The 13,693-nt window shown below is 57.3% G+C and overlaps 1 protein-coding gene across 2 annotated transcripts; it reads left to right on the top strand.

Annotated features, from left to right (window-relative positions):
* Positions 1–5: 5 nt before the first annotated feature.
* Positions 6–13,626, top strand: IDH3B (isocitrate dehydrogenase (NAD(+)) 3 non-catalytic subunit beta). 2 transcript variants are annotated; one of them, XM_041403039.1, is made up of 12 exons: positions 6–121; positions 583–663; positions 2,117–2,209; positions 3,007–3,127; positions 3,299–3,359; positions 4,359–4,491; positions 7,847–7,980; positions 8,666–8,768; positions 9,720–9,866; positions 9,957–10,051; positions 10,128–10,188; positions 10,994–11,098. In XM_041403039.1, the coding sequence occupies exons 1-12, from the start codon at positions 86–88 to the stop codon at positions 11,081–11,083; spliced, it is 1,155 nt and encodes a 384-aa protein (XP_041258973.1). In that variant the 5' UTR covers positions 6–85; the 3' UTR covers positions 11,084–11,098. The 2 variants fall into 2 exon arrangements, with proteins under 2 accessions (XP_041258973.1, XP_041258974.1); XM_041403040.1 differs by lacking the exon at positions 10,994–11,098 and adding an exon at positions 13,499–13,626 and having other exon boundaries at positions 8–121.
* The last annotated feature ends 67 nt before the right edge of the window (positions 13,627–13,693 follow it).

Raw genomic sequence — 13,693 nt, 5'->3', positions numbered from 1 at the left:
GCCGCAGGGCCAGCGAGGCCCCGCCCCTTTTGCGTCACGTTCCGCTCCCCCGCTCCGCCCCGCGGTGCATTGTGGGCTTGCAAAGATGGCGGCGCTCAGCGCGGGCCGGGCGGCGGCGGCGGTGAGGGGGGGACGAGACAAGGGCGGTGAGGGGACAGCGGGCACAGCCCCGGGAACTGGGGGCACACAGCGAGGGGGGACATCGCTCTGCGGTGGGGAATCGGGTTAGGGGCGACGGGCAGGGTCAGGGGGGTCAAACGGGCTCTGACCTCATCCTTCTCTGGGCTGTGAGGGGTGAGGGGTCACTGAGGGCTTGGGGAGGTCCGTGAGGGCTGCGGGGGTCCGTGAGGGGTCAGACGGGTCTGGGGGGGTCAGTGAGGGGTCATACAGGGTCTGGGGGCGGTCAGACGGGTCTGGGGGGGTTCGTGAGGGGTCATTGAGGGCTTGAGGGGATCCGTGAGGGGTCACTGAGGGCTTGGGGAGGTGGGGGTGTCATTTCGGGGGTGACATTTTTGGGTCGGGGAGGGCTTCGGGGGTGGGGGGCACCCCCTGAGGGGGCTCTCTGACCTGTGGCACCCCCAGGGCCTCCTGCGTGCCCAGAGCCTCGGGGCGTGGCGGGGGCTGGGCACCTCGGCCACCCTCCTGCAGCAAGCCCAGGCCAAGGTGAGCAGGGGCTGGGGGGGCAGAGGGGGCTCGGGGGGGAACTCCTGACCCCCCCAAACCTCCCTGAGAGGAGAGGGGGGGTCGGGGACAAGGGGAAAAGGCCTGAGGGGAGGTTTGGGTGGGATATTGGGAAGAAGGGCAGAGGGGTTTGACACCCTGGGGATGTGGCACTTGGGGACACTGCCGGTGGTGGGGGGTCCCTGGGGCTTTTCCCAGCCAGGAAATTCCCTGATTCCATGGGAAATGTGGCTGAGGGAAGGGCTGAGCCCCGAGGGTGACCTTGAGGCACTGCCCTTCGCTCAGCTCTGCCTCCTGCCATTTCACATTTCTGCCCTGGACATTTGATTCCAGCTTATTTAAAGCTCCCCATTTGTCACTCTCAGCTTTCCTTCCCTCCCTCCCTCCCTCCTTCCTCCCTCTGGGGTTTGGGAATTCCCTGGGAATTCCCTGGGCTGGGTGTGGGGGGGTTTGAGCTGGGAGCAGCTCCCAGCAGGGAATTCCGGGCTGGGGAGGGAGGGGAGGGACAGCCCAGGAGTGATCTGGGAGATTCTCCTGTGGTCTGGGCCTGAAAATGGGGCTTGGCAAAATTCCAGGAGCTCCTGAGGGCAGGGAGAAGGAGTGAGGGGATTTAGGAACACCAGGCTGTGCTGGGATACTGGGGAAATTCCTCCTGGAAAGAGAAATGTGGAGACCTCCTCTTTGGAGAGATTTGGGTGGCATGTTGGGGAAATTCCTGCTAAAAATGGCTGCGAAGAATTCCAGGAGTTCCTGAGGGCAGGGAGCAGGAGTGAGGGGATTTAGGAACACCAGGCTGTGCTGGGATACTGGGGAAATTCCTCCTGGAAAGAGAAGGGGGGAATCCCCACCCTTGGAGAGATTTGGGTGGCATGTTGGGGAAATTCCTCCTAAAAATGGCTGGGCAGAATTCCAGGAGTTCCTGAGGGCAGGGAAAAGGAGTGAGGGGATTTGGGAACACCAGGCTGTGCTGGGATATTGGGGTTGGATACTGGAGAAATTCCTCCTGGAAAGAGAAATGGAGAGACCTCATCCCTGGATTTGGGTGGATTATTAGGGAAATTCCTCCTAAAAATGATTGTCCAAAATTCCAGGAGTTCCTGAGGGCAGGGAAAAGGAGTGAGGGGATTTAGGAACACCAGGCTGTGCTGGGATATTGGGGAAATTCCTCCTGGAATGAGAAATGTGGAGACCTCCTGTTTGGAGAGATTTGGATTTGCTACTGGGGAAATTCCTCTTGGAAAAAGAAGGGGAGAGTCCCCATCCCTGGGGGGTTTCCCAGTGCATGTGACACTTGGGGACAAAGCTCAGTGGTGGCCTTGGCACTGCAGGGCTTTCCCAGCCCGACCATTCCGTGTCCCCGTGGGTGTGACGTGGGCCAGGTCCCCGGGGGTCCCTCTGGGGCTGCTTTTGGGGTGACCCCGCCGTGTCTCCGCAGTCCCACCGGGCTGAGGGGACATTCCAGGTGACAATGCTGCCGGGGGATGGCGTGGGCCCGGAGCTGATGCACGCTGTCAAGGAGGTCTTCAAGGTATGGCCCTGAGGGGACACCAGTGCAGCTGGCCCTGAGTGTCCCTGAGTGTCCCTGCCTGTCCCTGAGTGTCCCTGCGTGTCCCTGCCTGTCCCTGTGAGTTCCTCTGTGTCTCTGTATGTCACTGAGTGTCCCTGTATGTCTCTGAATGTCCCTAAGTGTCCCTGTGTGTTCCTGCCTGTCTCTGAGTGTCCCTAAATGTCCCTGATGTCCCTGCGTGTCCCTTCTTGTCGCTGAGTGTCCCTGCCTGTCCCTGAGTGTCCCTGAGTATCTCTGAATGTCCCTGCCTGTCCCTGAGTGTCCCTAAATGTTCCTGCGTGTTCCCACGTGTCACTGAGTGTCCCTGTGTGTCACTGAGCATCCCTAGATGTCCCTGATGTCCCTGCATGTCCCTAAATGTCCCTGCATGTCCCTGTGCCCCCCGTCGCCAGTGGTGCTGCCCACAGGCAGAGGGTGGGTCCCCTTTCCTGGAGGGATTTGGGATATTGGGATAATTGGATTGGGGATAATTTGGGATATTGGGAAAATTCCTCCTAAAAATGGCTCCCAGAGGAGAATCCCCATCCCTGGAGGGATTTACCAGCCCTGTGGATGTGACACTTGGGGACATCCCAAGGGGTGGCCTTGGCAATGCTGGGGGTTTTCCCAAGGGAAATATCCCGTGGCTCCATCAGTGCCACTGAGGTGATCCCAGCTGTCCCTGAGCACGGCCCCGGCTGGCTCAGGGCTCCGTGTCCCCCTGAGGTGTCCCTGAGGTGGCCCTGAGGTGACCCTGGGTGGCCCTGTCCCTGTCCCAGGCTGGCAATGTCCCCGTGATCTTCGACGAGCACCACCTGAGCGAGGTGCAGAACACGGCGTCCGAGGAGAAGCTGGACAGGGTGGTGGACTCCATGAAGGAGAGCAAGGTGGCCCTCATTGGTGAGCCCTGTCCCTGTCCCCATGTCCCTGTCCTGTCCCTGCCCTGTCCCTGTCCCTGTCCTGTCCCTGTCCCCGTCCCTGTCCCCCCAGCCCCGAGGCAGCGCTGACCCCTCGGGCTGTGCCAGGGGAGGGATTTCTGGGATATTGGGACAATTCCCCCGTGTCCTGCAGGGAAGATCCACACGCCCATGGAGTACAAGGGAGACCTGGCGTCCTATGACATGAGGCTCAGGTGAGGGGGGTTAATTAATTAATCATTAATGAGTTAGGGGCGAGAGGAGAAGGCCGAGGGATTCTGTGTGGGCTGGGAAACAAAACCTTCAGTGGGACCCTGCGGGGGTGACCCCAGCTGTGTCCCCTGGGACTTGGAAGAGACAGTCACTGGGGAAGAAAAGATTAATTAATGTTTTTATTAATGTCATTATTAATTAATAAGCTATTGGGAGTCAAAATTCTGTGGTCTGGAGCTGTCCCTGCTGACTGAACCTGCTTCCATGGAAGTTCTGGAGGTGGTGGGGTGGATCCCAGAACTCATCACTGGGAAAAACCCATTAATAAATAATTAATGAGTTATTGGGAGTGTCCCCTGGGACTTGCAGGGGACAGTCACTGGGGAAAAATCCGCTAATTATTAATTAATGAGTTATTGAGTGGCAAAACTCCCTAGCCTGGAGCTGCCCCTGTTGACTCGCCCTGCTTCCCTGGAAGTTCTGGAGGTGGTGGATCCCAGAACTCATCACTGGGGAAACCCCGTTAATTAATAATTAATGAGTTATTGGGAGTGTCCCCTGGGACTTGCAGGGGACAGTCACTGGGAAAAAAAATCCATTAATGAATAACTAACGAGTTACAGTGAGGTGGAATTCCCGAGGGACCATCCCTGGCCAGGAGCTGTCCCTGCTCACCGTGGGGTCCTGCAGAGGGAAGCTGTGTCCCCTGGGACTTGCAGGGGACAGTCACTGGGCAAGAAAACATTAATTATTAATTAATGAGTTATTGAGTGGCAAAGCTCCCTAGCCTGGAGCTGCCCCTGTTGACTGAACCTGCTTCCCTGGAAGTTCTGGAGGTGGTGGATCCCAGAACTCATCACTGGGGAAACCCCGTTAATGAATAACTAACGAGTTACAGTGAGGTGGAATTCCCGAGGGACCATCCCTGGCCAGGAGCTGTGGGGTCCTGCAGGGTGGGGCGTCCCCAGCTCTCAGAGGGGACGGGCTGTCCCTGTCCCCAGGAGGAAGCTGGACCTGTTTGCCAACGTGGTGCACGTGAAGAGCCTCCCGGGATACCAGACCCGGCACAACAACCTGGACCTGGTGATCATCCGCGAGCAGACCGAGGGCGAGTACAGCTCCCTGGAGCACGAGGTACTGCCCCCCACTGGGCCCTCCCGGCCTGGGGGGCTCCAGCACAGCTGGAGAGGGGGAAAGAGGGAAAAGGATTGAGGAAAAGGGGAAAAGGAACGGTTGGGTTTCAGGGATGGGGATCAGGGATGGTAAAAGTAGCAGACAAGGGCTGGAGGGACAGGACACAGGGAATGGCTTCCACTGCGAAAGGGGAGATTGGGATGGGATGTTGGCAAGGAATTCCTGGCTGGGATGGAATTCCCAGAGAAGCTGTGGCTGCCCATGGATCCTTGGAAGTGTCCAAGGCCAGGCTGGATCCAGCTGGGATGGTGGGAGGTGTCCCTGTCCATGGGTGGGGTGGGAATAGATGGGATTTAAGGTCTTTTCCAACTCAAATCATTCCAGGGTTGTGGAGCTGTTTTGCTCTGGGAGAGCTGGAATGTTCCCCTGGAGAAGGGAAAAATCCAGGGAATGCTCAGAGTCCCTGAAGGGGCTCCAGGAGAGCGGCAGAGGGACTGGGGACAAGGGACAGAGGGACAGGACACAGGGAATGGCTCCCACTGGCAAAGGGCAGATTGGGCTGGGATCTTGGCAAGGAATTCCTGGCTGGGAGGGTGGGCAGGGGCTGGGCTGGAATTGCCAGAGCAGCTGTGGCTGCCCCTGGATCCCTGGCAGTGCCCAAGGCCAGGTTGGATGGATTTGGATCCACCTGGGGCAGTGGGAGGGGTCCCTGGGTGGGATGGGATCAGCTCCAAGGTCTCTCCAACCCACCCCATTCCCTGCTCAGCACACTCTGGACCTGCCTGAGCAGTGGAATTAGGGAATATTTTGGGATAGGAGCACAGCCAGCCCCAGCGAGGAATGGGGTGGCTGCAGGGGGACAATGCCTGGCAAAAGGGACAGTGGCACATGGATTGTCCTGGGTTAACCCTGGCCAGGAATGGAGACACCAGCGGGGAGAGCTGGACAGAAAAGGCAAACCTGGGTTGAGATTGGAACAAATTAATAATTGAAACAAAATGGTGATGATGATTAGAACAATTCAATAATTGAAACAAAATTGTGTTGAGAACAATGCAGTAATTGAAACAAGGTGAAGGTGATGATGATAACAATTGAAACTAAGTGGTGATGATTAGAAAAATTGAATAATTGAAAGAAAATTATGATGATGATAAGAACAATTCAACAATTGAAACAAAATTATGTTGGTGATTAGAGCAATTCAATAATTGAAACAAAATTATGTTGGTGATTAGAGCAATTCAATAATTGAAACAAAATTATGATGATGAGAACAATTTAATAACTGAAAAAAATTTGATAAGAAATATATAGTAATTGGAAGAAAACAATTGAAACAAAATTGTGTTGAGAACAATGCAGTAATTGAAACAAGGTGAAGGTGATGATGATAACAATTGAAAGTAAGTGGTGATGATTAGAAAAATTGAATAATTGAAAGAAAATTATGGTGATGATAAGAACAATTCAACAATTGCAACAAAGTGGAGACGATTAGAAAAATTCAATAATTGAAACAAAATGGTGATGATGATTAGAACAATTCAATAATTGAAACAAAATTATGTTGGTGATTAGAGCAATTCAATAATTGAAACAAAATGATGTTGGTGATTAGAGTAATTCAATAATTGAAACAAAATTATGATGATGAGAACAATTTAATAACTGAAAAAAATTTGATAAGAAATATATAGTAATTGGAAGAAAATTTTAATGATAAGAAATATTTGATTGAAAAAATCACAATGATAAGAATTAATAAATATAAATATGTGTAAGAATAACATATAATCATACATGTAACATAATAAATGTGAATAATAATAACTAATGATAATAATAGTAGTAATAATAAATGTGATGATAAGGAGGAAAGGGAATATTAATAATAGTAATAATGATAAAGGATGACAGCACTGGGGAAGGGAGGAGAGAACAATTTAATAACTGAAAAAAATTTGATAAGAAATATATAGTAATTGGAAGAAAATTTTAATGATAAGAAATATTTGATTGAAAAAATCACGATGGTAAGAATTAATAAATATAAATATGTGTAAGAATAACATATAATCATACATGTAACATATAATAAATGTGGTGAATAGTAATAACTAATGATAATGGCAATGATAACAATAATAGTAGTAATAATAAATATGATGAGAGGAGGGGAATAAGGAGAGGAAAGGGAATATTAATAATAGCAATAACAATAATGATAAAGGATGACAGCACTGGGGAAGGGAGGAGAGCGCAGGACAGGACAGGTGCCAGTGCCAGGGCAGGACAGGACAGGTGCCAGGGCAGGACAGGTGCCAGTGCCAGGACAGGACAGGTGCCAGGGCAGGTGCCAATGCCAGGGCAGGACAGGTGCCGGGACAGGACAGGTGCCAGTGCCAGGACAGGTGGCAGTGCCAGTGCCAGGGCAATGGCAATGATAACAATAATAGTAGTAATAATAAATATGATGAGAGGAGGGGAATAAGGAGAGGAAAGGGAATATTAATAATAGCAATAACAATAATGATAAAGGATGACAGCACTGGGGAAGGGAGGAGCGCAGGGCAGGACAGGTGCCAGGGCAGGGCAGGTGCCAGTGCCAGTGCCGGGGCAGGTGGCAGTGCCAGGGCAGGACAGGTGCAAATGCCGGGGCAGGACAGGTGCCAATGCCAGGACAGGTGCCAGTGCCAGGGCAGGACAGGACAGGTGACAGGACAGGTGCCAGTGCCGGAGCAGGACAGGTGCCAGGGCAGGGCAGGTGCCAGTGCCAGGGCAGGACAGGTGCCAGGGCAGGACAGGTGCCAGGGCAGGACAGGTGCCAGTGCCAGGGCAGGACAGGTGCCAGTGCCAATGCCAGGGCAGGACAGGTGCCAGGAGAGGACAGGTGCCAGGGTAGGACAGGTGACAGGACAGGACAGGTGCCAGGGCAGGACAGGACAGGTGCCAGTGCCAGGACAGGTGCCAGTGCCAGGACAGGCGCCAGGACAGGTGCCAGTGCCAGGACAGGTGCCAGTGCCAGGACAGGACGAGTGACAGGGCCAGGACAGGTGCCAGTGCCAGGACAGGACAGGACAGGTGCCAGTGCCAGGACAGGTGCCAGGGCAGGACAGGTGCCAGGGCAGGTGCCAATGCCAGGACAGGTGGCAGTGCCAGGGCAGGACAGGTGCCAGTGCCAGTGCCAGGGCAGGTGCCAGGACAGGTACCAGTGCCAGGACAGGTGCCGGGGCAGGACAGGTGCCAGGGCAGGTGCCAGTGCCAGGGCAGGACAGGTGCCAGTGCCAGGGCAGGACAGGTGCCGGGGCAGGCCGGGCTGGCCGTGCCAGGCTGTGAGCCCCTGTGCCCCCAGAGTGCCAAGGGCGTGATCGAGTGCCTCAAGATCATCACCAGGGCCAAGTCCCAGCGCATCGCCAAGTTCGCCTTCGACTACGCCACCAAGAAGGGCCGGGCCAAGGTCACTGCTGTGCACAAGGCCAACATCATGTGAGTGCCACTGTCACCCCCTGGGCACCGTGTGGCCTCAGGGTGGCCTGCCAGGGCCCCACAGGGCTCCAGGACACCTGGGAGGGACCTGGAGTGCCAGGAGAGGGGGGGAAGGGCTTCAGAGGGGAAAAAGAGAGATTGGGGTGGGGTCTTGGCAAGGAATTCCTGGCTGGGCTGGAATTCCCAGAGCAGCTGGGGCTGCCCCTGGATCCCTGGCAGTGCCCAAGGCCGGGGTGGATCCACCTGGGACAGTGGGAGGTGTCCCTGTCCATCTGGGATTGGGGCTTTTCCCTCACTCTGCTCCCAGGCAGGAGTGAGCAGGACACTGACCTGCAGCTGCTGCTGATAAATCAGTGACATTATTGATAAATCAGTGTCCAGATATTCCCAGGGTGGCATCTCCACAGCCCTGTCCCCATGGATTGTGGGATCATTGGCCTGGGGTCATTCCTGCAGAATCCCAAGCTCTGGAATCATTGATGGGAGCACCTGGACAGCTCCTCCTGCATCTCCCCCCTGGGACAAATCCCCTTCCCATCGGGGAGGGGGGGGAAAAGCAGCACGAGGAGCCCCAAAGGGTGTCACAGATCCCAATTCCTGCTGGATCCTGCAGTTCCTGCTGGATCCCTGCAGCCTTTGGGATTTCCCTGCTGTCCCCCAACCCCTCCTGGTGTTCCCTGTGCAGGAAGCTGGGGGATGGGCTGTTCCTGCAGTGCTGTAAGGAGGTGGCTGAGCTGTACCCCAAGATCAAATTCGACACCATGATCATCGACAACTGCTGCATGCAGGTGAGCCACGCCCCCCTGGCCACGCCCCCGGGCCGGCCACGCCCCTGCGTGTGTCCCCATCCCTTGTCCCTGTCCCTGGTCCCTTCCCAATCCCCCCCTGAGGAGCTGGAGCCTCCAAGGCTGGGCACACCGAGCCCACCTGGGCCCAGGGTTGTCCCCGTGCCAGGCAGGAGCCCCCCCAGCATTCCCAACATTCCCAACACTCCCAGCTGTGCCTTGCCGAGCCTGTGGCTCCAGGGCCGTCCCAGTGCTGCTCCTGGGGGGAATTTGGGGACCTGGGTTCCTGCAGCCTCACTGGGGCTGGGCATGTTTCTATCCCTAAAAATTCCCCTTTATATCCCTAAAAATTCCCCTTCACATCCCTAAAAACTCCCCCAGTCCCCTCCCTGCTGCTCCAGGCAGCTGTGCCAAGCATGGAATGATCTGGGTTGGAGACACCTGGGAGCTCATCCATCCCCACACACCTGGAGCTCATCCATCCCCACACACCTGGAGCTCATCAAAGCATGGAATGGGTTGGAGACACCTGGGAGCTCATCCATCCCCACACACCTGGAGCTCATCCATCCCCACACACCTGGGAGCTCATCCAGCCCCACTCACCTGGGAGCTCATCCATCCCCACCTGGGAGCTCATCCAGCCCCACTCACCTGGGAGCTCATCCATCCCCCCACACCTGGAGCTCATCCATCCCCCCTCGGAGCTCATCCATCCCCACCTGGGAGCTCATCCAGCCCCACTCACCTGGGAGCTCATCCATCCCCCCACACCTGGAGCTCATCCATCCCCCCTCGGAGCTCATCCATCCCCACCTGGGAGCTCATCCATCCCCCCACACCTGGAGCTCATCCATCCCTCCACACGTGGGCTCTGCCCCCTGTCCCAGGGTGGGGCTGAGCTTCCCCCCAGCTGTTCCCGGCCTCACTGCCCCATTCCCATTCCCACCCCAGCTGGTGCAGAACCCCTACCAGTTCGACGTCCTGGTGATGCCCAACCTCTACGGGAACATCGTGGACAACCTGGCCGCGGGGCTGGTGGGCGGCGCCGGCGTCGTGCCCGGCGAGAGCTACAGCGCCGAGTACGCCGTGTTCGAGCTGGTGAGGAGGGGCGTTCCGGGGGCATCCCAGAGGGGATTCCCGAGGCTGCCAGGGTGGGCTGATCCTGTCACCGTGCCCTGTGTCCCACAGGGAGCCCGGCACCCCTTCGCCCAGGCCGTGGGCAGGAACATCGCCAACCCCACGGCCATGCTGCTCTCGGCCTCCAACATGCTGCGGCACCTCAAGTACGTGCTGGGCTCTAAAGGGGGGGGCTGGGGGGGCTTCTGAGGGGCTGACCTCCTGCTTCCCCCTCTTTTCCAGCCTGGAATACCACTCCAACATGGTCTCGGACGCGGTGAAGAAGGTGATCAAAGGTGGAAAAGTGAGTGCGGGACAGTGGGTGGGGCTGGTGGTGCCTGGGTCGCAGTCTCTGCTCTCTTCTTCCCAGCTGGAATTCTGGTTCTTCTCTTCCCAGCTGGAATTTTGGTTCCTCTCTACAGTCTTCTTCCCAGCTGGAATTCTGGTTCTTCTCTTCCCAGCTGGAATTTTGGTTCCTCTCTTCTTCCCAGCTGGAATTCTGGTTCTTCTCCTCTTCCCAGCTGGAAGTCTGGTTCTTCTCCTCTTTCCAGCTGGAATTTTGGTTCCTCTCTTCTTTCCAGCTGGAATTCTGGCTCCTCTCCTCTCTCCAGCTACAATCCCAGGCCCACAGCTGTGTCCAGCCCCTGTGGTCATGAGGGAGGGACTTCAGGCAGGGCTGGGGGATCCTCCATGGCCTTGTCCCCATTTGGGTTCTCACAGAGCCCTCAGGGACCTTTCCACGTCCCCATGTCCACCCAAAATCCTGGCAGGGCTCTCAGGGATGTTCCACAGCCCCGTTCCCACCAGGTCCTGGCAGGGCTCTCAGGGATGTTCCACAGCCCCGTTCCCACCCCAGGTCCTGGCAGGGCTCTCAGGGATGTTCCACGTCCCCGTTCCCACCCCAGGTCCTGGCAGGGCTCTCAGGGATGTTCCACAGCCCCGTTCCCACCCCAGGTCCTGGCAGGGCTCTCGGGGAGTTCCACAGCCCCGTTCCCTGGCAGGGCTCCGGCGGGTCCCCGCTGTCTCCGTGCTGTCCTGTCCGCCTCCCGGCCGTTCCCCCGTTCACCAGCGCCTCCTTCCCGTGTCTCCCCTCCCTGTTGGATTTGCAGGTCCGGACGCGGGACCTGGGCGGTTACTCCACCACTTCCGACTTCGTCAAGTCCGTCATTGACAACCTGCACCCCAACTATGGGGCTTAGGACCCCCGGCGGCTCCCCCAGCGCCTCGGCCCCCTCCCCAAATGCCCTCCCAGCCCCCCAGTAACGCTTTACCCTTCCCCATCCCCCACAGGAGGCGGCCGGTGCGGATTTTGGGGTTTATGGGGTGGTTTTGGGGGATGGGCAGTGCCCCTAAATCATAGGCAGCTCCTAGGGACATCGGGACCACCCAGCATGGCTCTGGAACCATTCCCATGGGATCCCCATTGGATTTTCATTCCTGTGGGATTCTCGGATCCCTGTGACAACAGGACCTGGGACTGTGGGACTCCCATTCCTATGGGGTCGTTTTGCCTGTTGGACCGGTGGGATTTGTGGGATCCTTGTGAAAGCAGGACCTCAGACTCTGGAAGCCCCATTCCCATGGGATCCCTGTGGCTGCTGGACCAGTGTGGGTGTGGGATTCTCGTGGGACCTCCATTCCCATGGGATCCTTAAAAATGTGGGACCAGTGTGACTGTGGGATCCCTGTGACCCCATTCCCGTGGGACCAGTGTGACTGTGGGGATCCCTGTGACCCCATTCCCGTGGGACCAGCGTGACTGGTCGGATCCCTGTGACCCCATTCCCGTTCCCCCAGCGCCTCGGCGCCCTCCCCAAATGCCCTCCCAGCCCCCCAGTAACGCTTTACCCTTCCCCATCCCCCACAGGAGGCGGCCGGTGCGGATTTTGGGGTTTTGGGGGATGGGGCAGTGCCCCTAAATCATAGGCAGCTCCTAGGGACATCGGGACCACCCAGCATGGCTCTGGAACCCCCATTCCCATGGAATCCCCACTATTGGATTGTCATTCCCGTGGGATTCTCAGATTCCTGTGAGAACAGGACCTGGGACTGTGGGACTCCCATTCCTATGGGGTCATTTTGCCTGTTGGACCGGTGGGATTTGTGGGATCCTTGTGATTCCCATGGGATCCCCATTGGATTTTCATTCCTGTGGGATTCTCGGATCCCTGTGACAACAGGACCTGGGACTGTGGGACTCCCATTCCTATGGGGTCATTTTGCCTGTTGGACCGGTGGGATTTGTGGGATCCTTGTGAAAGCAGGACCTCAGACTCTGGAAGCCCCATTCCCATGGGATCCCTGTGGCTGCTGGACCAGTGTGGGTGTGGGATTCTCGTGGGACCTCCATTCCCATGGGATCCTTAAAAATGTGGGACCAGTGTGACTGTGGGATCCCTGTGACCCCATTCCCGTGGGACCAGTGTGATTGTGGGGATCCCTGTGACCCCATTCCCGTGGGACCAGTGTGATTGTGAGGATCCCTGTGACCCCATTCCCGTGGGACCAGTGTGACTGTGGGGATCCCTGTGACCCCATTCCCCTGGGACCAGTGTGACTGGTCCCCCCCATTCCCGTGGGACCCATCCCATGCAGCTTTCAGCAATAAACAGGGTGATGTTCCCCCACCCTCCACCCCCCATGGCAGCTGCTGGCACAGGGTCCCCACGCAGGGACAATTCCAGGCGTGGGGTTGGGACTCCCATTCCTATGGGGTCGTTTTGCCTGTTGGACCGGGGGGATTTGTGGGATCCTTGTGAAAGCAGCACCTCAGACTCTGGAAGCCCCATTCCCATGGGATCCCTGTGGCTGCTGGACCAGTGTGGGTGTGGGATTCTCGTGGGACCTCCATTCCCATGGGATCCTTAAAAATGTGGGACCAGTGTGATTGTGGGATCCCTGTGACCCCATTCCCATGGGACCAGCGTGATTGTGGGATCCCTGTGACCCCATTCCCGTGGGACCAGTGTGACTGTGGGGATCCCTGTGACCCCATTCCCGTGGGACCAGCGTGACTGGTCCCCCCCATTCCCGTGGGACCCATCCCATGCAGCTTTCAGCAATAAACAGGGTGATGTCCCCCACCCTCCACCCCCCATGGCAGCTGCTGGCACAGGGTCCCCACGCAGGGACAATTCCAGGCGTGGGGTGACCCTGGAACACTCCAAACCTGGGACAGGGTTGGGGGGTGCACCCCGTGCCCCCCAATCCATGGGAATTGGGGAGCTGCAGGGCTCTGGTCCCACAGCTGCTGTGCCCGGGGGCCAGGCCCGGTGCCACCCCGGGCTGTGCCATCGTGTGACGCTCTGTATTCTGCTTTGCTAATAAAGGGTCCAACGCTTCCCTCCAGCCCGGCCCTGCCCTGGGGCAGCTTTTGGGGTACTGGGGGGGCAATGCTGGAACCAGAGCCCCAGCTGGAGTTTGGGGCACCCCTGAGCCGTGTGGGGCAGAGGAGCCACCAGCCCCTCTGCATGTCCCCAGGGCACGGGGACAGTTTTGGGGGTGCAGAGGGCTCCAGGGAGCCCACCCCCAGTGTCACAGCCCAGCCTGGGGCCGGGGGGACCCCGCTTTTGCAGGTCCCCTGCTGGTCCCCCTAACCTCCCGTCTCCTTGCAGGTGCGCACGGCGGACATGGGGGGCTACTCCACCTCCATGGATTTCACCCAGGCCGTGATAGATGCCCTGGAGGTGCAGTGACCTCACCCCTGCCCCTGGCGACTCCAATAAAGTGGCCTTAGGTGTGACCGTGCTGCTGTCAGCGTCCCTGGGCCCGGGGCAGGCCGCTGGTGACAGGGTGACCCCCGTGGGGAC

This window comes from Onychostruthus taczanowskii, unplaced genomic scaffold (assembly GCF_017590055.1).
Source record: "Onychostruthus taczanowskii isolate IOZ18803 unplaced genomic scaffold, ASM1759005v1 scaffold2, whole genome shotgun sequence".
NCBI classification, from domain to species: Eukaryota; Metazoa; Chordata; class Aves; order Passeriformes; family Passeridae; genus Onychostruthus; species Onychostruthus taczanowskii.
The sequence above is the reverse complement of the archived record's forward strand: the minus strand, read 5'-3'. Positions and strand labels throughout refer to the sequence as shown.